At 41.3% G+C, this 26,938-nt stretch overlaps 2 protein-coding genes across 6 annotated transcripts in view; one reads left to right on the top strand and one right to left on the bottom strand.

Moving 5' to 3' along the window:
* The window catches only part of ANAPC10 (anaphase promoting complex subunit 10), a 234,293-nt gene extending 228,458 nt beyond the window's left edge, over positions 1–5,835 (top strand). Inside the window, exon 6 of the transcript XR_013998791.1 lies at positions 3,846–5,835. The gene's annotated coding sequence lies outside the window, so the exon portion shown is untranslated. The remainder of the gene's footprint in view (positions 1–3,845) is intronic.
* The window catches only part of HHIP (hedgehog interacting protein), an 81,012-nt gene extending 61,415 nt beyond the window's left edge, over positions 1–19,597 (bottom strand). For all 5 annotated transcript variants that reach the window (XM_081137055.1, XM_081137056.1, XM_081137057.1 and 2 more), the window contains exons 1-4: positions 18,797–19,597; positions 12,780–12,975; positions 6,309–6,465; positions 5,260–5,461 (exon numbers count right to left, since the gene is read on the bottom strand). In XM_081137055.1, the coding sequence (XP_080993181.1) occupies positions 5,260–5,461; positions 6,309–6,465; positions 12,780–12,975; positions 18,797–19,075 (834 nt within the window). In that variant the 5' untranslated portion in view covers positions 19,076–19,597. The remainder of the gene's footprint in view (positions 1–5,259; positions 5,462–6,308; positions 6,466–12,779; positions 12,976–18,796) is intronic.
* Positions 19,598–26,938: the final 7,341 nt, after the last annotated feature.

Here is a 26,938-nt window from a genome sequence, read left to right as displayed (position 1 = left end):
TGTAACAATCTTCTCAAGGCAGCACTTGATACATGGCCCACTCACTGCCATATGTACAGGTGAGCATGCTACGAGCTCGATAATAATTTCGAAAAGTAAATTGCTTCCTACTTAGGCTCCGATTCATTTCACTTGCACAAAAATACACTAACAACTCGTGGGCTGTCATAAGACCACGGGCTAAAGACGGAGGAAAATGTAAAACTTCAGAAAAGCAGGACATCAACCGTAGTGGGTTGATGAGCCCTCGGATTTCACTGAACCTTCGCTGCTCATGATCATGCATGTGATTTACAAGGATGTGAAATCAGAGGCCCCCCCGCTGGGCTGCCCGGGTGCACCCTGCGTCCTCTCCACATGCTCCTGCAGCTCCCGGGCCCCGGCTGCTGTCTCTCAAGAGCCTCACCTCAATGGGCTCAGTCACCCGGACAATCAGCAGCTTTCAGCCTCATGTCCTCTCCTCTCCCCAGCAAAAGGACCGCTTCAAAAAACTGCTTTTGAAATGAGGATCCAAGTAGATAGAGAGGGACAGGAGTCCAGTCACACTTGTCCCAATGACAGACAATTCTTTCAGCTTTGTCTACTGCAGGGTGCCAGCGAAGGGCTGTGGCTGTGAGCTCACTGTCCCGACCACTCAAGAGAGTGCAGCGACAGAGAGCAGGCCTTGTTTGGTCTCTAAGGGGCCACCCTGTAGGTGACAGGTGCAGGCTGGTCTTTACCACTGCACACATGCAAAGCTGAGGCTGACTTTCAGATCCTTGGTGGTCAGGAGACGTTTAGTGAAACTATACTAGAGAAACTTCTGGTGTCCTTGTCATTTTTTATGAGGGGGTTTCAGGTATTTTTAGCTTGCTACATATTTAAGGAACAGGAATGGCAATGGTTTTGTCAACTAGATGAATACCAGATTCCAAAAAGGAACCAAAACAGGAAAAATTTAATGGGTAGAGCAATCTTCCAATTAAGATTAATTGCTGAGATTTTTAAATACCATTTTTTAAAACTTTATATAAAGAATCTTACATGCTGCCAGAGTTATTAGCTCATGTCCTCAACCAAAGTGAACAAATAGTATGTGGAGGCCAAATAAATGACAAATGACAAGTGGTGTCCAACTATTGGATCCCAGTGGTCATTTCAGTATTAGGATTTGGGCATAGACTTGGCAGAGAAAATGAGTCTCATTCGACGTGTATCTGAGCCAGGGGTTTGGCTCTGTCTAGACCCATGGTTTTCAAGTTGGCTACATACTGAAATCACCTGAAAAATCTTTAAAAACATACCAGATATTCTGCTTTAATTTTGGCAGTGGAATTTTTCAGAGCTCCCAGGCAGTTTAACTGTGTAGACATTCTTGGGAACCACTGGTCTATTACTCCCAACGACTTCAGATAGATAAAGCAGATTCTATCAGAAGTCCTGAAGCAGGATTAAGACATAAACCCAATGTAAAGATTTCAAATCACCAGTGTCTTGGAATTTCCCCTTTTGGGATAAAACAATAACAATAACAAACAATGCATACTCCCCCCCCCGCCCATACACAATGAAAATTTTAACTTTCTCACCAGTAGGACATTTGAGCCAGTCTTCACTGTGTCTGTATTAGTGGTTAGCTTGTGCCATGTGCTGTCACCAAAGACCTATTAAATCACTGCACATTTTAAAAACCTGTTTCCGACTCACTCTTTACTTGGCAATTTCACAAAACTCAGTGTTCCAGGATTTGAGCTATTGTGAATGGAATCATCTCTTCCTAAATGAAATGGCACTTTAGATTCACATGGCATAGAATTCCGTTAATCCAACTCCACAATTTATTTTCTACAGCAAAAAGAAGTCGATTCTTTAGCTTGTGCTTTGCATTTCTGCACAGAACTTTTGCTCCGTGAAACTAGACCATTATGCTCACAGGTACTGAAATCTCCTACAATCAGGCAGCACAGCCTGGCTGTTTAAAACAAGACATCCTTTTGCGCCTCAGTCAGGACCAGCTTAGGGAGGAGATGTCCGAGTTCCCTGAAGGGCTGGCTCTTTGCTGGGTATAAAAATCAGGGCTAGTACAGGTTACAGGAGATCAACTAAGTCCAGCTCCTTGCCACAAAAAGGTCAGTCCTTTTTCACGGGACAGAAATCACTATCAATTCTTAATTGACAATTAGCAGAAAAGAAATTCCAGATTCCCTTACAGCCAGCACGAGCTTTAGAAATCCTTATAATCAGGAATTCTGCTTTATGTCTCATTTAATATACTCATGCTGGTCATTAATTAATATCATGGGGGTCTCACTGTGGTTTGTCTTGTTTTCATTTCAAACATATGAAGGTTGGGTTTAGTATACATTATTAATTCTGTGATCTGAGTGTTGCCATCAATATTGTGCTCTGTTAAAACAGCTTTATTTCCTCTCTTGGAATTTTAATATAGGAAGACTAGGAAAGAAGTGATATGCATAATAATTTATGAAAATTCCTATTTGCATTACTTATGCAAAACGACTGCTGACAAACACAGAATATTGCCATGAACACACTAACTATTCGTATATCAAGAAGCTTGAAAAATTACTGTGAAGTAGCTGTGAAAATGTTTTCACTTCATAAGTCTCTGAAGGATGTACCATGAAAGTCAATGGTATGGTAGGATCACCTCATGAACATACTGGCACCTGCTCCATCATATTTAGATTTGCCTCTTCTAATGCTTCTAGCCTATGACTTGTGACAGGAGTTCCATGGAGACTGAGCTAAAGGCCAGGTGTAGTCTAACCTCCTTGAGGTGATAAAGACATGGTCTCATGACTCACTATCCAGTATCCACTCAAATATCCATGGGATAGACTGGTATCTTATTGATGTCACAAGTGTCAGATATGAAGGGAATTAAAAATATTGCACTTTAAAATATGTCATATTATGTAACTCATTCTACGTACATAGGAAAATGGATTTTGAAGTTTATTTTAAGCCCTGGAGGTAAAGGAGGTTCTGCAGAATTCCTGGGGGCCTGCAAAACATGCATACGGTGGAACCATGTCACTGCTGCAGCCTGGCTTGTGCAATTTTATCCCATGATGCAATATCTCAATAGCAGAGAAAATAAACTTTCATTCAATATCCCAATGAATGGGCATAAATTTAAAAAGAGGGACTCTGAAGCAACTCCAATTAAAAGGAAGACAGTTAAAGTAGAAATAAGAACACCAGTTTTTGTTATTTTTTCTCACAACAAAATTTCCAAGTATTCTTAGCTCATTTCTTTCACCTACACTTTACCATATGCATCTTTTCAAGACTAACATTTTTACTAAAATAATATTTGAAAACTATATATTAATCTTGCAAATACTTGAAAACATTATATTTTAGGGCAAATTTATAATATTCATGTACACGGTAGATGCCTTTCACTCAGTAATGCTCCTTCTGTATATATAAGAATGACAAGTAGCATTATTTAAAATGATAAAGAAGAAAAGGCTGGAGCCATCCTAAATGTCTCATAAAAAGGAAATGGACTTTTTGAGGAAAATTTCCAAATCTGGTAACATACTCATGAGATATTATTAAGTGAAGAAAGAAGGCTAAAAAGATATTTATTTGGTTTGATTTCAATTTTATTTTGAAGCTTTTTAGGATAAAAACTGCAAGAAAGCATATTCTTTTGTGTGTTTCCTCATTTATTAATATGTACTTGTATTACCTTCTTTCTCAAGAAAAGTTCCTTTAATTTTAATATAAAAACTAGAAGAAAGTATATCAAGATGTTAATAGTGATATTCTTTAATTGATGGGATTATAGGCGATGGTTTTTTACATACTTTCCCCCATTTTTTCTTTTCTAGGGAGGCTGTTTAGCTTGCACAGTAGGAAAAATACACCGCTGGTGAGTGATGCCCTTGTGGCTGCAGCTTCGTTCTTTGCTCACTAGGTACAGTGGTGGTGACTTATCAGAACACATTTCAGAATCTATTTATCGAACTCTGATGTGTAAAATGCTAATGCTTCATTTTAAGAGACTTTTGGTTATTTGCAGTGAATTCTAAAGAAAAATTTTATTGGGAGAAAGTTGAAACTACGGAGTTAACAGATTTTCCAAATGATCTGTCTTTGTGCCAAAGTCCTTTTTCTTAAGGACTGGAAGTACCATAAGGCACTTCTCTTAGGCTGTATGTCTCGGTGACACTGCCACACATGAGGCTGAGGTGGGTGGTCCCAGCAACATGGCATTCCCTATATTCTAATTGAGTCATTCCTGTTATTTTACATGGTAGGTACCAAGTACATAAATCTCAGGAATATATTTATATTTTTTTCTAACTTGTTTGTTCTGGTTTTGACATTCCTGCCTTTGAGAACAGCTCAACAACAAAGCAAGGGGTCTGTTTCTATATGAGTAGAAGAGTATAAATCCGCCTTAATGTTTTTCCCAGTTAAGAAATGAAAAAGATAACCAGCTCTTTCCCAATCATGTATAGCTACTTTGTTTCATTCTAAAATAGGCATGAGATGTTCTACTAGTCTCAGTTTAAGAATGCCACAATTTGCTTGACAGCTTAATACGGCTAATACTATACTGGCTACTTTTTTGTGAAACAAATTTGATGATTTTATTTACGTACCTACTAGACTACTTAACATAAACACTCAAATTGGAGAAGTGGGAATGAAGGCAAATATGTGCTAATATATTATAAAGATGGCTTATTATAAATAAAAATATTTGACTTACCTGTAAAAACATTGTACAAGGAAGTCACAATATAAGTAGCATCTTTTATGACAGGTTCAAAAACAGATGTGGTAAAGAATGATTTGCAATTGCCAAAATAACCGAAAGGCCTCTTTGCTTGTACTAGCAAATGCTGATATACAAGTCTACAATTGTAAGTATTATGCCTATTAAACATTTCAACAAATACTTTATAAAACCAAGAATGATTTTAAATGTGTAAATTACATAGTGAAAGCGTGTCAAAGTGTACCAATCTGTTTGCACCACTTAATAGTCACCAAGTAACATTAAAGGGGGCGAGGAATGGGGGACATCTGTAATAGTGTCAACAATAAAAATAAAGTTTAAAAAAGAATTTAATGTCATTGCCCCGATTCAGTTCCCATAGTTATTGTTCCCTTATGCTGTCTCCTTATTTTCTCTTTAAACATACTTTTATTATAGAGAAATACCTTCAGCAAGGATAAAACTAAAATAAAATTAACATAGCCACAGCAAAGATAAATAAAATGGAAAAAGCCAACCTTTATTCCACTTTGAACAAGTTTGTGAATGTCCAAATAAGGCTCCTTGAAAATGTCTCCTTCGGGGGTGAGTATCCGCACGTAGCCCTCCTTCTCCAGGATGAAGAGCCGGTGCGAGCCGTCCCCGCTGTGCAGGGCGCTGACCGGCTGGCGCAGCCCACTCACCACCTCCTGCACGCAGAAGCAGCTGTGCTTGTGCTTTCTGGACAAACGAAAGAAATCAGTAAGCTTTGCTTAAGCGAAGGAGGGAAGGGATGCAGTTAGCATCCTTTGCAAAACACCTTTCCTCCAGGAAGCAGTGGTTTGGATAATCCTGAAGGGTTGCAAACCCAATTCTTTGAAATTCTTTTCAACTGGGAAAAAGACACACCCAGTCTCCTATCAGAAAGTAAAAGAGAGAATCAAAACATGTATGAGAAATATCGGGGGGAACTCTTTGTCAAGTATATGATTGTCTAACCACTATGTTGTACACCTGAGACTAATACAAAATAATATTGAATGTAAACAGTAATAGAAAAAAATTTTAAAAAATATTTTTTTTAAAGAACTACCACGCACACATCACCCAGCTTCAAAAAAAAAAAAAAAAAAAATTTTAAAAAAAGCTTCACAAGCTCATTATTTCATCTTTCAGTGACTATAATTAAAATTAGCTTCACTCACAATAATTAAACCTTATAGAAAGGTGCTCAGAGAGAAAGTTCTAAGATCTATTTATAAAACTCTGATTTGCTAATAGTAATTGTGCTTAATATTTCCACAGCACCATAACCCAACAACAACCACACATTTCAAGTTAAAACTAGACTCATAAAACTCACATGAATCACAGAGAAGCCAAGCTCATAACAGAAGATTAGTAGTCTAAGCATTAAGAGCATTTAAGCTAATATGACTTTAGAGAAGCAAACTACTAAAAAGAAAAAAAAAAGCATGTGGAGTATATAGCTGCTGGACATAAGCAAAGACAGATGATTCACTTTCCAAACCACAAGATGTGTCAGGTTTTTAATTTAAAAAGGTTAAAGAGCATTATCTTTATGAACCTGCTGATCTCCTCCACTTTGTCATATTCTTCCATCTGGTCCAAGTAGTTAGACGCTGGTCCTCTGATTTGTTTTCTTGGAAAGTCTGGAAAGCACAACCCACCATCTTTTCTTGCGTAATAAGAGCAAAACTCCTCAGCAGTAGTTTGAAGGAAACCTTTAAAAGAAGGTAAAAAGACTCATTAGAAATAGTGTCATGTAAAAACATCCTATTGAAAAGATAAAATACAGAAAAAGAATTTTTTAGAAACTATATGAATATTCTAGGAAGGTATATAAACAAAAATAAAAGAAAGGCAAACTTTTTTTTTTTTTGCTTGGGATTTCTATTTTTTAACTACAACTTGAGAAGTTCGGTAAAAGTGAAATTATGTTGTATTGAATATTTTAAAAGGATCATATGAAATACACATTACACAAACCCAACATTGATCTTGTTATTGCACTGATTTATTTCCAAGCTTCCCCAGTTATAAGTTGCTCCTGTGGACTTATCTGATCACTATTCAGCATTTTTTGCTCTAAGGTACTAATAACTTCCTAAGAATGAATTAGAATCAAGGAAGAGATAGACCATCAGGAGCCAGTTTGGGCCATTTCACAACTCTTACTGTATTGTCACTCACATATGATTATATGATTAAATAATAAATCTAATGACCATCACAAGGAAATTATACGCTATAATAAATGACTGATTCACTGAGCAGTGATCGGGCAATGAATTGATGCTGATAATAAAGCCACCATTTTCAAATATGTAGGCGCCTTTTCCTATACCTCACTCACAAGAGATGATTATTTTGTAAGATAAAAATTATACTTAAAATATCTTTTCTATCTTCTCGAGTAGAATAGCTGACATAACACCCTTTGCTGGAAAAAAAAATTATAACAAGCCAAGGATGCAAAATAGGCATCCGAAAGAAATAATTCTTACATATTAACAATTTTTATGAAATAAAAACAGCTATATTTGAATAAGAAAAGGACTTTATGATAAAACATAATTTTGACATTCCTGTTACCATTTGAGTTGATGAGGTGTTGGTTTTTGGGGAGAGGGCATATCAATTAATGATTCACTTTCATTTTCTGATGATTTCTGCCATCAGAATAGTTTGTTGCTACCAGAGTTGACTTTATATGAAGTCCTAAATTCCTGCTTTTGGTCTTGTACCTTTAATTATGTTTAACATCTTGATTTTTACCTAACAAATCAGATAATTGTGCCCCCATCAATACTGTGATAAAGGCACTTGGTAACTTAGTTGATGTTCAGAAGTTCTGTAACACATTTTAGTTTGCATGGATTTCTCAGAACAAGAATTTGGGGATGACCAAGTAAGGCTTATCAATGGAACATGTAAGACACTAAAAGTTAATTTCCCGTGAGCCTGACTTAGGTCCCCTCAAACCTCAAACTAATCTTGGGAACTGAGGGTCCCAAATGGTTAAAACTTGATGTAGATTTTTGATCTAACTTTTGGGTAAAATATATCACCCCTAAATTTCTGACACAGACTCTTCAAGGCCAGTATCTGATTAGGCTATTGAGAAACATCTTATCTTTGGGAACCAGGCAAGTAAGAGCAGATGTCCCTGGAGTGTGTGTATGTGTGTATGTGTCGGTGGGTGGGGGTCGGGTGGGGGGGTGGACAGAAAAAGGAGGCAAGGCAGCTGGGAAGGGTGCTCCATGGCGGGGGGAGGGGGACAAGGCAGCTGGGAGGAGGCTATCTCTCTCTGATGAAAGATCAGGGATTAGAAATTCAGGAGAGGAATGAATGCTGTAGCAACATTTACTCATTTGCAGCAATTCACTGTTTGCAAAAAGGTCACTTTCCCTCTTCAATCTTTAATGGCTAAGCATGCAGAGGAAAGCTGCCTCGTCGTGTTCAACACGTCCGCTTGAGGGAAAAAGAAGAAAAACTGAGTTGCTAAGTCAAGCTTTTTGAACAGTTTTGGGCTAGATCTTGTTTTTGGAGATATATATATATGTGTGTGTGTGTATATATATATATACACATATATATATGTATATATGTATATGTATTATATGTAATATCTTTATATTAAATATAAAACATATATATTTATATTGTATATGGATATAGATATAGATATTTTTACCATTGAGCAAGAAGATCTCCATGCTTTCAGGAAGACTGTCAGACTATGGACATATTTACAACTGAACTTGTGAAGGAGAAATTTTATGTTAATATGATGTTTGCCTCCAGGGTCACAGAAAAATTTCAAAGCACACTTCAGAAGAAATTTCAATTTTGGTTTTCTTTAAAAAAAATCTGCATTCCAGCCTTACAGTCTACAAACCAACACCATCTTAAGGGGAAATGAAGGAACAATGCTGGTGGCTTTTTCCATTTTATAAGGAGTTATTAGCTGGGGACAAACATGAGGAAATGAAAAATCATTTTCAAATGGGACATCAGAAGATTAATGGTGCCGATTCATAAACTCAGTAGCTCCAGAGGTACCGCGCTCTTTCAGCAAATTAAAAACAAAACAAAAACAGAAGGTTCCCAACGAATTACTCCGAGGTTTTTACAGATTCTAGACACACTGAATCATCCAAGTGTGAAGGAGAAGCCTACTTGGAAGACTTTTACATAAAACTATGGGCCCTGGCTGGTTTGGCTCGGTGGTTAGAGCATCAGCCTGGGGACCAAGGGATTACGAGTTCAATTCCCAGTCAATGGCACACAGGATTGGGGTGAATGCTCGGAGGCAACTGATCAATGTGTCTCTCTCACATAGATGTTTCTCTCTTTCCCCTCCTCCCTCCCTTCCACACTCTCTAAAAATCAACGGAAAAAATATCCTCTGGTGAGGATTAACCAAAAAAGGGGGGGGGGGGCATTTTTCTTATAATTATGATAGTTGAATTGAAACATCTAATACATTTTACATATATTAAGATTAATGGTGCCGATTCATAAACTCGTGCTGATTTTATGAATGGTGCTGACTCTAAACATTTTACATCTTCTAATATAATTAAAACATCTAATCATTTTACCTTAAATGATCTGGTTTTGTGGACATCGATTAATAAGATACATTTTTCTGAGAGGAGCTGAAAGGGATCTCGCTCGGGACATTGGGCTACTGGTTATTGCAGGGAAGATGAATTCCCCCAATGGTACCCTTGTTCAGAAGGCTACGCTGAAGCACATCTCACTCAAAGCGAGTGTCTAGCTTACCTTGGGTCATCATAATACGATCAAGTCTACTAATGATGGATGTTCGCTGACTATTCCAGGAGCTGCAATTTTTGTGTAAACTGCTGATAACTTATCAACTATGTTAGACCTGGAACTATTCTCTCCTGGATCATGAACCCAGTCCTACTGCACCCTATAAAACACTGACATGTAAATAAATATCCCCTGTGGGGAATTCGAAGCTCTAGCTGTTCTTTCGGCATGTATGCTGGAGAAAAGTTATTTTTCCTCATTGCGTGGTTTTCATCATGATAAGGGAAAAATGAGGGGGGGGGGGGGGCGCTGTCAGTAAGGAGTGCACTCCACAGCGCTTTTCTAGTAGAGGTAGTAGATTTGATGTGTCCATCCATTCCCTCTGGTTTGTGTCCTGGGGACTAAGAAGGCACATGGCTAAGATATCTGAGTGAGGGGTCAGGAGTGGCTATGGGCTAGAGCAGCTCAGTGCAATCACCTGGACCTCGGCCTCGTTAGCAATGGGGTTAAACCAATGGAGCTAACTGTGTACAGACATTTCACACTACAGTAACGTACAGATGATGTCTATAAAAATCCTTCTGAGGGCAATGAGCAGAAGCAAGGCTTTCCAGAGTGTGCTATGCCACCACTCAGGGAACAGAACAGGATCCGCTCTGCTCGTCAGAATTCAAGCAGAAGAGCCCTGTGCTTTCAGAGAGGAGCTCCTGTTTTGTTTTTATTTTTAATGTAATTTTGGCATTTTTAGAAGTCTTAAGGATCTACCTCCCAAAGTAAATTCACAACTGGAGAATATTATGATTAATAAAACTCTAGTGCATCCTCAGTATAGTGATCTTTAATTTCACTTCTTTTCTCATTTTGGGGGGAAATAAGCAGACCATGCATATTTCTGAGTTAAAGTTTCTAGAAAGTAGCTATGTTTCAGGTGTCTGTGTGTTCCAGAGCGACCAGCGTGTTCTCAGCACCAGGAAGGTGAAGCACAGGGATGGATCATTTATATATTGATTCCTCTACGTATTGGGCGAGGGAGGAAGATGTGAAGATGTCTCTGGAATTCTTTTCAACCCCTCTCAGCACTTGTCTTAGCAAAATACACCCCTTAGGGTACTTTCCTCTTCACGTTTTGATTTACAGAAAAATGAAGGTATTAGTAAGGATAGTCAGAATATGCTGACTAGTTTCTTATAAAAAAAAAAAAGATCACAAAGTAGCTGTTTTTGTTTTTTACCATTTTGAACTTCAGAGAAAAATAAAACATCTCACTAAATAGATTTAAGAAGGTGAAAATATTACAAACTTGCTTTTTGAGCAGTTTCTGAAAAATCAGTGCTCTGGACTTCTGAAGAGCCTTCTGGGTTGAGGGCAGGGGCTGAGAGCAGGATCGCCATCTCAGTCATCCTACTTTAGAAAATGGTAACCCACGTGCCAAGAAACAGTCTGGCTAACAAGCTGATCAACGTTAATTCACACACAGAGTGCGTTATCACAGCTTACTTTGGGGACCTGTATTTGGAGCGATTACGGGCATTTGACGGACCCAGGGGAAGCCGCCTCTGCGAGCTGCTGCAGCCTGCTGGCCTGTCCCTGGGAAGCACCCTGGCTGCTCCCTCCGTCCACCCCTGGAGTGGAGCTTTCATCTGGTTATCTTTCAAGGCAGCCTGGGTGGCCACCAAAAGCACTTGACATCTTGATGCACTTCAGCAGTTTTACATATATACAAACTTTGTAGAAAAATAAATTTGTCATTCGTCACCACATCTGTTGATCTGGGGAGTGAGGTGCTTGCTGTTCTGGCTCCTGAGCTGTTTGCTGTGCTCTCTCTTACAGTGGGTATCGCTTTTTGTTGTTTGTTTTGGAAGCTAAAATAACTTCAGATACAGGAAGACCCCCACAGATGAGTTCCCAAGCCCAGCCTGGTTGTCTTGATCTCAAGTAGACAGAGGTAGATGAAAGTGCCAAGTGTTCATATCACTTTCAGCTGACGGTGTGGTAAAGGAGAACCTTCGAGACCTGAAATTTGCAGCAAGCCTTTATGGGACCTAATCTGTTATCACTTCTCGACAGGCCATCTAGGCAACCGTGACCTATTCTACTTTGCTTTGGGGAATGTGATAAAGAGGAAGAAACAGCTGGCTTAAGAAAAGCCTTCGAAACATGGCTGTAGTTTATAAAGACAATAATAATATTTTCACGTTGAATGGGTTTAGATCCATGTTACGCTACCCCAAAGGAAGCAAGTAACCCTAGTCAAAATGTTTTCTTAGGTTATTGAGAGCTCTATAAAAAAAAAAAAATGCAAAAAAAAAGAAAGAAATCCGTACTTTTGTAGGTCAGAGAAAAAAGTGAGATGTGCATAGCAGTTAAAAAAAATTCTCTAAGTGCATCCCAGAGTTCTTAAAGCTTGTCTCTTCCTTCAATGCCATCAAGTTTTATAAACTGTTAGCTTCAGTAGACTTGTTTGTGTGTGACTTTGCAAACAGAATCTGTCTTGTTCAATTCTTTTCTACCTCTATGTTGATTCTTCCAACTAAACCAACAACTAAAGTTTACAAACTTTTGATGGTAAAATTAATTAATCCCCCAGAATCTATATGTTTATCAGGGTTCAAAACATGACAGTGACCAGGTATATCTGGAAGACTGTGAGCATAAGAACTTCTCTGTGCACCTATCACTGTCTCACTGCACAACTTCAGGGGAGGCATTTAAGGTCTCCTGAGGCTCAGGAGTCAAGTGGAGATGACTCTACCTTTCCTACCTATCTTCTAGAGGTTTGAGGAGCAAATTAGTTATTATATGTTAAAGTGCTTTGTAAGGCATTACTTTTTTGGGGATTTTGAGTTGTATTTTATTTAAGAGAATACCTTAAAAGTCAGTGGACAATCTGCATTTATGTGTCAGCTGTGTAGAAGAGGAGGCTGTCTTGATACTGACGTGGATGGGTAAAGAAGAGATCAACAAGAAATGTGTCCTGATAACCCAACGTGTGTCAAGATCACCAACTGTATTATCGGTTTAACAGCAACAAAAAAGTAGACCATTTCAATAAAACCAACATACTCCTTGTGGACTGAAATGACAGTAATCCTTTTTAGCAGCAATAAAAGGTTACAAATTTGAAAAGGTTAAGTATGAGTAAAGAATAGATATTTTGAAAGAGGAGATACATTTTGCACTCTTGTATGCAAGCATTTAAGAACAGGTATCTTGGAAGGATATTCTGCAGCTGATTTAATGAATGCATTTTTACCTGGAATATGGCCTCGGCAAGTATAAAAGAACTCTTTGCAATAGTCTTTGCAGAGCAGGGGGAGTACCAGGTCTCTGTCCAAGGCTTCCCTCTCAGGTGAGTGGAACAGGCTCTGAGAATATGGAGAGCAAAGCGCACATTTGATTTCCTCCAGTAGCTTCCCACATTCGGTGGTGTTGTTGGTCACAGAAAATATCTGAAAGCCGTAAATCAGAAATAAGCTCCTTTTTAGTTAGGTGAAGTTTGGTTTAGTTACTTTTTTTTGTAATCACGTAAGTAGAAAAGTGTAATTTAGGCCAACGCAGTTGTCTGAAAAGAATTGCCATGGGACAATAGAGAATGCCTTTATAAGGACACAACTATTCTCTTGTATGAGATGGGAGAGCCAAGGGTAGGGATGGACAGAAGTCTTCTTACTCTTGCAAATCAAAGTGGTTTATTTGTCTTTCAGGTGTAAGAAAAATTAAATGACAATTATACTTAGATCCTTTAACCTTTTATCACTTTACTCTGTCTCAGTGTACAGTGACTGATATTTAACCTTAAAATTCCAAATACCTTTATCCAACTATAGGGCATCCCCCAAAAATGTATACACTTTGAATGATTATAAAGTCAGTGTTTATTGACATACAGTTCATTTTCAAAATTTAAAAGAATCTACAGAAATGAGTGTGTATACATTTTTGGGGGGACACACTGTATATGTTAAGCATTTTTTTTTTTTTTTTAATCATGGTTGATTTGTGTCTTAGGTAAAAATCTAGTTCACTCCTGAAATTTCTAATATGATATCCTCAAAGATGTTAACTTGAATTACATTTTTCTAATTTCAATTAATTTTCAATTTACAGATTACATAGGCAAAGTTTTCTAAAGTGGGGAAAAATCTCTCCCTTTCATGTTCTATAAAAATAATACCTGAAGCTGAACCAAACAGGTTTAAGACCAATTTTTATTATTCATTATATCTCAGCCAGGAAAAACTTTCTAACTAGCTCCTCAGGTATGTTATGTGCATGAATAAACACGAGAGTCTAATAAAAGTGCTTTTGTATAGTATTTAGTAAATCTTAATGGGAAAAGGCATGCTTTTACCTTTATTTATACAGTATTATGTCTTTTATTTCAATAAGATCAATTTGGGTGTCATTGATTCACTGAGGTTAGGTCTCAGAGCCTAGTGCTAACTTTAAAAAGTGATTTCAGGAGTCCCTCTAATAAATATAGAGGAACAGTATCAGCACAATATTGAGACATGAAATGTAGTGCTGTCTAAATCAATAACTGATTTTTCATATTAAAAAAACCTTAATGAGACTGAATTTTATACCTTTTCCCAGTTTATGTAACTATACCTATACTTAATCACTTCTTTAGAACTGTGAACTGAAATTAATATTTTAATCTCTAGATCATTGTTTAAAGCAAATATTTCATTCACAAACTGAGGTTCTAATTTGAGTACATTGTATGTCTTCTATTTTTTAAAAATAAAGATATTCTAGGTGATCATAAAATTTGGATCTGCAAGAGCAAAGCAACTAAAAAAATAGTTGAATACAAGCATGCTGAAATTTCAGCATGTGGTAATTAAAAATTCCATAGAATCACCCAGTTTCAGGAAAAAAAATATACAATGTGTTGTAACTATCTACAATATTCATAAGTCATTTTTAATCACAATTATATTTACATTTTAATTTTTATCAATTTATTTTAAATGACAATTGCTTAAATGGTTAAAGTTTTCTAACAGGAAACATACACCAGACACTTAGAATTTGCATTCCAAGAATGTTTTAAATTTCTTTTATTGTCCATACCCTGGCAGACCTCACCACATCTATTCAGTATTAATACTGTTCGACTTGGTTCTGTTTGTTTATCATAGAGCAGTCCTCTAAGAACGAAACAACTGCAGGATGCTGAAACCACCTCTTTTGCTGGCTGAAAAACTGCAATGTAATTACCTTTGGTTTTATGGAGAATATGCACGCTTCCATTTTTTTATAGCTGAAACAAAATGATCCCCATATACTCTTCCAGCTGCTATCCAGGAAGAGCTTGATTTTAGTGCCTAAAGAATTTTGTCTTTTACAATTTTTGGAATGTGTCCTGGCCACAAGATCTCTCATCAAAAGTTTCAGAAATAGGATTCAATAAATTATCTGAAATCAAGTATAATATTATTCTTTGTAAAATTTCATGCTGTTCCGGCCCAGCAGGATGGTAACATTTTGCTCTGTGTGAGGTCTGCAGTGTAAATACCCATTTGAAGATAGATAGAGCCATCATTCTGGCTTTGGTTTCAATGAACCAATAGTCTTACCGAAGTCAATTAAACTGACTCAGCCCAAGCTGCAACACTGTTTTAGACAGATGTGTACTGCTGTGTGTGTAGGGAATTTTTTTTTCCCTTTTCAGCCTATGTGTCTGTGTCTATACAGGTCCTTAACTTTATGCCTGACAATGTCATCAATCTTAAGAAGAAATTTAAGCTAATTTCCTGTTTCGATTTTTAAAAGCCATATACGAAACCATCAAATTATAGTGGTTTAAACTAAATATACTTTGGAAATCATGTAAAACTTCGAAACATTATTACAGCATGACTAGTAATGATTGTGGCTGTTGCTGACTAATTTATAACATCTGGCAGGTCATCCTTTAATCTTTAGCCACATGAAAGTAAAATCCATAGAAGAAAGGTAAGATAAACCCTGGGATCCACAGTGAAGCGTGGCCTACAACTACAGCTTGTCAACAAATAGTAAAATGGGTGACAGAGACCTTCTGTATTTCTCTTTATTTATCAAGTAACTAAACAAAGAGTATAAAAAAGGCCCCACATGGGTTTGATGAGCGGACAAAAGGAGAAAATACATGACAGTATATTAAGATGTCACCTTAAGATCACTTGGTGCATAAAAAGTTATTTCTAAAAATCATATGCCTACAATGTTCTTCAGCTGTTGGGTAGAACACATGGATCTCTGGACTATAGTGCTGGATTATGTCATTAAAGAGTTCAGTTTCAATTTTAGGCTAATATGTAAATAGATCATTGTACTAAGGCAGCTGTTAAAGGGACCCCAGGATGAGTTATTTGTTTAGTTGGATGTGTTCAACAATAGCCTTTGTCCCTGAAAGAGCCAGAGCAAACAAATGATTGTAAAAGGGCACACTTGAAAACAATTACTTTTCACCCATTCCTTGACAGCTTTGGCTGTGAAACCACCCAAGGTAGAGAGATCTTCTATGCTTCTGTGGCTACAAGTTAAGTTTTAGAAATGGAGGGTATTTCAGTTGGTAGCCGATTCAGTTTGGCTAATGGGAATTAGATCCTTTTAGCATGTTGTATTTAGGAGCTGCAAAAATATTGTTAAGACAATATATTTTCCTAAATGTTGGCGATAGTTATTTATAATGGTAGTTAGCCATCTCATTACAATACACAAAACTATTAAAATGTACAAAAAATTAAAATATTAAAAAAACCCATAATACCATGGCTAAAGAATTGAACTCAATGCTAGTTCATTACATGAAAGAAAATGTGTGAGTCTGGAAACTGCATTTAATGGCACAGCTGAGCATGCTCAATACTCCTCCTACCTAGTTTGCTACTATCCGTTCTATGAAATTTCTTCCCATAGGAAAAGGCAACTCTTATAGTTTCTTGAAAAGTTGCAGAAATCTTTCTGGGGGAAATCTTTTTTTCCCATAAACAAAAAGGAGCCCTTTCAAGTAGCCATCATCTTTCCTGTACACATATTATGAAATAAGACCCTAATGTATACTATAAGCCAAGAAAGCTTAGGGAAAGGAGGAAATAGTGAGGTTTATTATAAAATAATATGTTTTAAAAGTATTAAAACTTGAGAGCCAACACAGGTCAAGAATGCATAGGCATAGCTATAGCAGATCTCTGATTTGAACAACTTGAGTACTGTTGGTTTATAAACCATTTGTGATGAAACCAGCAAAGTCCAGTGTACCAAACTTAATTCAGACACATTTCCCAAATGAGTAGGGGTTTGTTGGAGATTGGAAGCACGTAAAACGGAAAGGAATGTGGATAGCTAACGTGGCAGATTCCTTAAGAATGATTCCTTTTTAAAAAAACTGAACAACTTTATATAAATTCTCTTAAGGATTATAACTCTCCCCTCCCCCAACCCCAATCTCTACTAAGTTTAGTTAAGAGCAAAGTTTTCATCCCTCATGTTCCTGTGCACTATGGCAGGGGTGTGCAGATCATGGGTGTACTTGCAGTATACACTGCACATAGGGGAACTTCATGGCAAATATTTCCTAAACCTTCCTCTAAATGTCCTGGTTCTTCTGAGATCCTGGTCAAACTCTGCAGATGATGTGAATGTAGCTCTTCTGTAATGTAATTCAATTACAACACAGGAGCTTCATGACATTGTTTTGAATAAAATGCTGGGATATCTGTTCCCTGAATCTCAGACTACTGCTGCATATGGTAAGAATAAAGAGCGAGTTGTAGCTGAAAACCTGTAGCAAGACAGTTCTCGCTCATCTGGGAATCGAGGGAGTTGGACAAATGCTCCCTCCAAAGGCATGAACATTTGGACAGAGCCGGGGACTGAAAGAGAATGATGTTCTCTAGTTTCACCCATTAGCGAACCAACCAACAAACACAATGGTGTTGTTGTTACTCTTTTGCCATAAGCAACAGGACTCCGTGTGTGGGCAGCCGTTTAGTGGGGAGGAGGAGAAGTCGACCCCTTTTTGTCCTATTGATTTTTTCCTATTTGCATGACTTGAGCAAATTAAATGATGCAATATGGCTTTTTTGTTACAAAACAAAGTGAGAGATACCACCCAGACACATATGTTGATTCGTAGGAGCTGTTTACATGAGAATAGAGTGAAATCTACCGTGAACTGAGCATAAAAATTAGATTCAGCCTGGGTATTTTTTTTTTTTTTATTATGCCTGGGCCAGCAAGACTGCAGCACAAGTTTTCCAAGAGCCTCTCAGACCTTGACAACTGCAGTGTTGTAACAGAGGAATTCTTAATTAAACCTAAAATGGGGGGAAGGGGCGGGGGAGCAAAGACACCTGATTGTTTATTTCACGTGCAGCGATTGTTAATGACGTGGTCCCCCAGCCTGTCTTTGGAGTACAGTGGACGGCACACCCTGCTGCATCCCACGGCACGAAAGACCTTGCAAACCCCAACATAAGCCTGCCTTTCCAATCAACCAACACGATTTCCCTATCTGTCTAAACGCAGTAACACGAGGAAAATATAAATGCCCTTGCTCCTGAAACAAGTTTCCAGAGATCTTCCTAGGCAACTGAACACCACGGAAAGCCTCAACTGATAATATTACAAAACATGACAAACAGAGACGGAGAACTGTCTCCGTTTTATGCGAGAAAGACGCCCCTGCAAAACCTTTCGCCAGCCCTTCGGGTTCTCAAATGGAGTACCAGGAGTTCCCTCTTGGCTGTTTAACGACTGTAACGTTAGACAACCCCCTCTGACGGGGCTGGGGCTCGTAAACCAACCATGCTTCAACATCCTTTACGATTCAACCCTCTCCCTCCCCGAGCACGTGGAGAACGCTGCACAAATCTTTTACTCTAGAAAAACAAACCGGAAACCACAGCCACGTTAATTTACAGTTTCACCGCAGCCAATGCCTATTCGACCCCGAACACGCGGTTAATCGCGATTCTTTGAAAATCATGTCCCGAGCCCGAACGAGAGTACCACCGAAGCTGCTCTTCTCCGAGACAGTTTTCGCACAGCATCCCGACCGACCGCGGACTCCGGGGAGGGGGGGGGGCGCGCGAGGTATCCGCGCACCCCGGAGGAACCCGCAATGGAATCACGCCAGCACTTTAGAAAAGTTATCAGAAAGAACTCCCCCAACAAGTGTCGCCCTTCTTACAGCCGCCAGCCTCGCCGGAGCGGCGGGGAACCCCACCCCGCCAGCACGCCAATCTCGCCGCGGCGAGGCGGGTGCGCGCCTACCTTGTGATCCAGGCGCCCCAGCCCCGGGCTGTCACTCCGCAGGCAGCAGGACAGCCGCGGGTAGAAGCCGGCGCACGGCATCTCTCCCCCACTCAGCAGCTCCAGCTGGGACATCATCCGCCTATCTCTCCTTTTCAGGCGCTTCGGGGGGTTCCCATTCAGGCACCTTCTCCTCCTCACTCCGCTCCCTTCACTTCTTTCCCCAAACTTAGCATCTCCTTCGAAGAAGCCCAGAGCCGTGGTCAGCAGCAGCAGCTTAAATGAGAGCATCTTCAGCATCGTCTGCCCGGAGCGGCCGGGGCTGGGCGCGGGCGAAAGGGGGGGCAACGCCGCTGCCCGGCAAGGGCACTAGGGCGCAGCTCCAGGAGGAGGCTGCGGGGCGGCGGGACACTCGCGAGGCAGAGGGAGGTGGCAGGGGCGATGCAACTTCGCAAAAAAAAAAAAAAAAAAAAAGACGAGGCGATGCGTCCAAGGCCCTGGGGGAGCCCGAGGAGCGAGAGAAAGTTGTGCGGATGACACCGTGTACAGCTGTGCCAGTGTCAGTGGGGTTGGGGGCTTTCTGCTGCGCCGGGGCAGTGGGAGGAGAAGGAGTTGAAAGCAGAGGAGAAGCCGGCCACAGAGGCTCACTTGTCCGTGTAACGGGAGTTGTTTAGGTGAGACAGTAGCAGGAACGGAGACGGCGGCGGCGGGGCAGGCGAACGCAGGGCCAGCGCTGGGCTCTGGATGATGCTGAGGTCTCCTCTGCCGGCGGCTGCAGCTTCTCACACAGCCTCTCATGTTTCGTTCCCTCTTTTCTTCTTCTTTTTAACTAGCGCGCGGGGAGGTGCTGCCACCGCGCGCCCCTTGACGTCACCGCTTCTCGCGCGCCTCCGCCCGGGCTGGGGGGAGGGGAGGGGGCGGCCCCGGAGAGAGCGCGTCCCCCCCTTCTTCCCCCCCCCCGGGCCCCGCGGCCTCCGGGATGCGCAGGGAGGGGTCGCGGGCAGCCGCGGTGGCGACGGCGGCCGCGGCCGGAGGTGGGGGGCCCCGCCGAGCCCTCGGAACCAGCCTCCAGGGCGCGGAACCCAGGGCACCCGCCTAAGCGCACGCGGAGCTCCCGGGTGGGGGCGTCCATGGCCCCGAGCCGCCGGCCTGGGGCCGGGTCGCGGCCCCGAGAGTCTGAGAGTCCCCGCCGGCTCCTTTCTCCGGCCCGCGGCCCCACTGCAGCAGCCCGGGCTACAGGCAGCTGAGCCGAGGCTCCGAGAGAAAGTGAGTAGTAGTGGGCCTCGGGAGGTGAGACGGAGGGCCCCCTTCCAGAGCCCCCCCCCCGGCCCCTCGCCCCGGGGGGAGGATGAGCCGAGCAGCCTGGAGGCGGCGGGAGGGAGCTTCTCGGTGGCCGGCCTGGACGCCCCGGTTCTCCGGCGGTTTTCAAAGTGCAGCTCGAGTCGGTGGAGATCTTCCTTGGGGTCTGACCGAGAGGCGGGCGCGACCCCGACGCTGCGAGCCGCTCAGCGGGTTGAAACGGTTTGAAGACTGTTCCGAAAAGGGCGCCCATCCCTGCCTGAGGTCCCGCGCTCGGTTGCAACGGCACGAGCGCGCGCGCGTGGCGCGGCGTGGCGCGGGGTGGGGTGCGGTGGGGTGCGCGACGCCGTCTGCCGGCTGAGGGATTGCCCCCACCTGGGCGGTCTCGCCCCCGACGCCCCTCGCAGGGCCCCACCTGTGCCCTGGAACTCAGCCAGGCGCCGCCGGCGATCCCCGGGCGCGCGGGCGCGCAGGTTCCCCGGCCCCAGGTGGAGGGGCGGAGAAGCTGGCCGGGGATCAGCTTGATTTTCAATGGGGGGAAAAAAATAAAATAAAAAAATAAAAATCCTGCGGAGTGTTCCCCGGGGCATTAGTTCTGAACGACGAATTCGTAGCAGGTTCGCTGACGTCCATAAGCGGGATGCCCTATGTATCCCGTGTAGCTAAGTAAAGTAAACTTTCCCCCGGTTAGACAGGGTCTGCGGAAAGAGTTTTCTAAAGGGATCTGTACGTTATCAAGAGTGGTGACTTGACGTTTTCAGGATCCCTGCAAGTTGGTATAGGGATTGCACACAAAAAGTGTGCTTTCTACCGTTAGAGTAGATGATTTTCGGGTAGATGGATTTTGAAGAGGAGACAGTTTCCCCATTTTGGCAATGTAGGAAATGTTCACCATATTTGGATTTGCTTCACTTCTGGGACAAAGATTTCACCAAGCTCACATGAAAGTTGGTGATGGTGGAGATGGATAGCCCATTGAACTAATTACAGTTAGTTAAAGTGGGCACTGGGGCTAGATAAAGCTTCTGCCCCTTTCACTTCCTGGGCCCAGATTTATTAGTGGAGCTAGGTTTCCCCACCTCCACCCCCCAAAAAGGTAACCGATCGGAATCACTGAAAAGAATCTGCTGGAATATTTGGGCCAGTGCTGAGCTCAGTGTAGGGCCCCCTATAACAAATTTACTATTTCTCCCAGGGGCTGTAGTATATGCACGACTCCTGTGTATCTGTGATCCCAAATGTGTCTTCTGATCCACAGACGCTTTATCTGACATTTTTCCTGGTTCGAGGATTTATAATATAAAATAAAGCATAAAGTTATAAAGACTTTAAGACTTTAAACTCTCATTTAGTAAACAGATCTGGAGATGAACCCCATCAAGATTGAATCACTTACACAATCTTATCTAAATTAGGTTGTTTAAAAAGCAGAACCCAGGGGCCCAATCTAGGTTCTATTCCACTATCCAAGGCTCTATACCCAAATATCAGTTTTATGTTCTTTTTCCAAAATAAAAATCTTTCTAAAATTGTGTTTCAGTGCTTTGAGCTCTTGCTCCAAGGGATGAATTCATCTTAGTAGTTTTAAAACAGGCCTTTCTTATGATTGTATTTCCAGACTAAGGACACTTAAAGGTAAATTAATTTTGGTTTAAAAAAATTATGCAGATGTTATAACCCATGACCCTAAATTCCAAGACAGAGTTTATAAAGCAGACCATCATGACAGTGAATGAATCGGGTCACCAATGAGATAGCTGAGCTATTCTCAGTGCCACCGATAGAATTTCCAAATAGTCACTAAGCAGTGTTATACACATGAACTAACTTCTGATTTTTTTTACAATTTTAAATTTTTTGCAGACGGAAATTGCAAAGCCAGACTGACAGCATAATTTTCTCGGAATCAATAATCAACATTGGGTTATTTCCTAAGATTAAACTTTGAAAGCCCATTTGGAGGCTGCACAGCCATCTGCACACTTGAACATGAAAAACGGTCTTCTTCTGTCAGGGAGATCTCCCTCTTCAGCTAAATCTTCAGAAGTGGTGAGAAGAAGGAGGGACCCCTACCCGACCAGACTCATCCAGACAAATTAAATCAGTCTTTTTTGAAGAAGGCTGCACAAGCGTAACAAGATCGCCATGTTCTGCTCCTACCAGCACTGAGCAGCCCCATCCAGGACTGCCTGCCACCTACATGCAGGTGGTGCCCTGAACAGGGACGCCTGGCGGAGGCAGCCAATGGGAGCTGACATTCTGCTCCCACTCCACTCACCTAGCAGAGTGTATGGTGCATGGCCTCGTCTACCCAGACAGTGTGGCTCCTTCTGATTTGCACCAAGGCTAGAAGCAACTAGGACCATCCCACCCCCATCCAGTCTTATCCAGGATTCTATTCCGTACTTCAGATAGATTAAAGGTTCTCATGAACAATTTAGGTTTACTGTAAAAGATGAAATATTTGACACAATTGAAATTGAATAGGTAAAGCTCTAAATATGACCATGCGTATGAATTACATATGTATATGTTTATATAGATATGCACTCATAGTTATGTTGATACACATTTATTTGTATCAGAAGTTAGCACAACTTAAATATGGTAAATGTTTAAAGTAAAAGTATTTAGGGTTATTAAACAACGAATGGGTTACCAATAAGATCAAGAAAGAAATCAAAAACTTCCTGGAAACATGCAAATGAACACACAAGAACCCAAAATCTATGGGACACAGGAAAAGCAGTCCTAAGAGAGAAGTTCATAACACTGCAAGCCTACCTCAAACAGCAAGAAAAATTTTTAGTAAACTATCTAACCCTACAACTTAGAGAATTAGAAAACTCCCCTGTGAAACTGTCTGGACCAGGGCTTTTGTTTGCTGGGAGTTTTTTTTATTGCTGCTTCAATTTCATCAGCTGTTATTAGCTTATTCAGGTTTTCTGATTCTTCCTGATCCAGTTTTACATGATCTCACTCATAGGTGGAATCTAATAAACAAAATAGACTGAGGAAGAAAATAGATCCAGAGACACAGAACCATGGAACAGACTGAGGAATCTCATGGGGAGGTGGGGGTGGGGAGTGGGTGGGGAGAGTTAATCAGAGAATTTATATGCATATATGCATAACCCATGGACACAGACAATAGTGTGGGGAAGGCCTGGGGTGGGGGAAAGTGGATGCAGGGTGGAGGGGATCAATGGGGGGGAAAAGGGAGGGATATCTGTAATACTTTCAACAATAAAGATAAAATTTTTAAAAAGGTATTGGGGTATTGCAATCAGTTTTGTATATGGATTCCTGGACTTCACGAAAATATGCAGTATTTCATCCCATTTCTTCAGATTTATATTAAGTGTCAGACACCGTGCTAAGCAATCTGTGTACAGTAATGAAAAGAGATAAACACCTTGCCTCTAGGTATTTAATCTAGTAAGAAAGAAAGACGATAAGGTCATGAATTTATGATTATGACTTGTGGTAAGAGCTATAAAAAAAGGCAAGATGGAGAATAACAAGGCACACTTATTTCAGCTTAAGTGACCAGAAAAAACCTCTCCATGAAATGACATTTCAGTGGAGACCTGAGGATGAGTCGGAAAGAGTTTGTGAAGTGACTCCACCCTGCCACTTAAAGTTCAGAATTCAAAATAGAATGTGATACATTAAAGGGAAAGCACAGAATATAGTCGATAACTAAGAAAGGAGAGGCAACAGGCCAAGTTCATAGCGTAGTTTATAGACTCAGTAACTAACGAAGTTATACTTGTGCGTTTGTTATTTCCTTTTACAAGTACCCTTTCTTCTTTCCTACCTTATCCTCATAGATCTTTAAATCCTGACACTTTACTCAACTTCTAGGAGTTATTTGAGTTCAAATGACCTTTCAGCCATTGCATCTCATCTAACCAGCACTTACGTTCTGTATTTTCATTGTTTTCATTTGTGTATTGTTGATGACTGAGATTTTTTTTCATACATAGGAATCAAATATCCATGAGATGCTGAGCTCCACCAGAACTGAAATGACATTTCCTTCTTCTTTGATGACCCCAGAAAAGAGTCTAATTCAGTCTCACCCTACAGTGCCAGCCTCCCAATAAATGCTGCTGACTGGCCAATCTTGTTTGATTTAATACTTTTTAAAGGTTTAAAATGGAGGAAATATTTACTTTATGAAATTTTAAATTGTTAAACAGAAAGGAAGACACATCCTACATTATCTCTAAGGAATTTCAGGAGACCTTGCTATCAGGTGTGATTCCACAGAGGAAGGGCAGCCAACAAAACCAAGGAATAAATACACATCTTTTAAAAATTAGAGACTGGTGGTAATTCAAGCACAGTGACACAATGTTAAGGCTGCTGGTAGGATTTTTTCTAGTTATTCAGTCTATCTTTCAAAAGTTGGCACCTGCTGTGTGCCAGACTCTGCTCTAGGCACTGGGGACACAGCAGTGAGCAAAACTTGTCTCAGGGAGCTCAAGTGCTATTGGGGAAGAAAAGTAACAAATAGATAGCCTGCCAGAATATGAGTGCTACAGAGAAAAGGGGCCATGGGGAAGGAGAGAGCAGGGTTTGAGAGAAATAATTTTATATACAGTTATTCTAGTTATGCACTGGTTCACACTGGGGATACGTCCTGAGAAATGTGTAGTGCAAATACATAGAGTGCATGTACACAAACTGAGATGGTCTAGCCTACCACGCGCCTAGGCTATGTGGTCTAGCCTATTGCTCCTAGGCTACAAGGCTCTATAGCACGTTACTGTACAAGACAACATGAGCTTAAATCAAGCTCAGGAGAAAATGTAGTCAAGAGATGTGGTAAACACCAGATGTATTAAGTTGTTGCTGGTGTCACACGGCATACTGCTCTACAGAAAACATTTTTTTATAAGTAGAAAGAGTATACTCTAAAATAACAATAAGTAGTATATCGCAATAAGTACATAAACCAGTGACATAGTCATTTATCATCACCAAGTATTACAGACTGTGCATGATTGCGTGTGCTGTGCTTTTAAAGAACTGGCAGTGCAGTAGGTTGTTTACACCAGCGTCACCACAAACAGATGAGTAACGCCTTGTGCTATGACAGACGTTATGACATTCCCATGGCTATGATATCAGTAGGCGATAGGAGCTCCATTTAATCTTACCGGACCACTGCTGTATACGTGGTCAGTCATTAACTGAAGCGTTGTCATGTACACGCCTGCATCGTCAGGAGAGGCGTTTATGGAGGTGGGCACAGGCCAGGGCATGGAAACTGGAGCGGACGCTTGAAGCAGCAGGCCACGTGCTCGCGGGTGTCGGCAAGTGCAGGGAACAGCAAGTCAAAGGCCAGGAAGCAAGCATGCTTGGTATGTCCAAGGATTAGCAAATAGATCCATGTGGCTGGAGCAGAATGGGTGACAGAGGAAATGACAAGAAATGAGGCCAGGGAAGGAGCCAGGGGCCCACATAGCGTAGAATCTTGTAAGCTATGGTGTGGACTTTGGCTTTTTACTATGAATGAAATGACGATCACTTGGGGGTCTTGTCAGAGATAAACTCTGCCAGCTATTTCCTATTTCCACAGAGCGAATTTAACATGAGGAATTGGCTAAATGGGTATCAGGAAACTGAAAAAGCGAAAGGGGAACAGTGGAGTACAGTAACAACCGCAGGGAGCGGCTCTCATCCCCCCGCACTGAGGAACAAGGGAAGTCAGGGCTGACAGCCTAGGAGCTGACCGGAGAGCCCGGTGGGACTGAAGACATGGGGCTGCGGCCCTGCGGGTGCGAACACCCCAAGCTAGCGAAATGAGTTGATTATGGGAGTGTTGGAAGAAAACTCGAGACTGGAATCAACTGCCACTGTGGGGATGTATGTGTCCGGGGGCTGCCATAATACGGCACGAAAAACTAGGTGGCTTAAAGCAACAGAAATGTATTCTCTCACAGTTCTGGAGGCCAGAAGCCTGAAATCAAAGTGTGGACAGGGTTGGGTTCTTCTGAGGGATACGAGGGGGACTCTGTTCTGGGCCTCTCTGCTAGCTCCGGTAGCTTCAGGGGTCCTTTCCTTGTTTTGTGGGTGGTTTTCTCAGTATCTTCACATCCTTCTGTGCCTGTCTCTGCACCCATCCTTCCTCTTGTCACAAGGACATCAGTCACAGTGGATTAAGGTCCACTTCGTCTTAGCTTGATCATCTGCAAAGGCCTTACTTTCAAATAAGGTCACATTCACAGGCACTGGGGGTTAGAACTTTGCCACATTTGGGGGGAGAGGGACACAGTTTAATTCATAACACAAAATAAGGGCTTATTGCCAGGGTGGTGCAGACAGGAGAGCAAAATAAAAGCAAGAAGCCAGTCCCCTCCCTCATCCTTGCCTTCCAGCCTCCCTCTTGTTCCCTGTCTTAGGTCAGGTTGTCAATAAGCAGAACCCAAAACGGGGAACCTTAGGCAAGTAATTTATTGAAGGAGTACTCTTGGAAGCAGGGGAAGAAAGCTAAGGATGAAGCTAAAGATGTAAGCTGGAGCTTGGCCTCAGCTTGACCCCATGGGACTCGAGAAAGTGAATTGCACCATAGAAGAGGTTCTAACTTGAGGCAAGAGTGGGGTGGGGTGGACTGATTTTTCTAACCCAAGTATCAGTTTGTTATTATTTGTAGGCTGCTCCCTAGGGAGGCATAAACCCCCTGGTAGCCAGGTTCCATTCTGCCAAGAATAACTATATTTTTAAGGAATTTGCTCCTTTCAGTTGCTGGCATAAAGTTGTTCATAATATTGCTTTGCTATCCTCTTTATATAATCTGTCGTAATAATATTGATAATTTGTGTCTTCTGTCTTATTTCCTGATCAGTGTGGCTG

The sequence above is a fragment of the Miniopterus schreibersii genome (assembly GCF_964146895.1).
Source record: "Miniopterus schreibersii genome assembly, chromosome: 4".
Classification (NCBI taxonomy): domain Eukaryota; kingdom Metazoa; phylum Chordata; class Mammalia; order Chiroptera; family Miniopteridae; genus Miniopterus; species Miniopterus schreibersii.
Note: the sequence above shows the minus strand (reverse complement) of the source record. Positions and strands in the feature narration are given on the sequence as shown.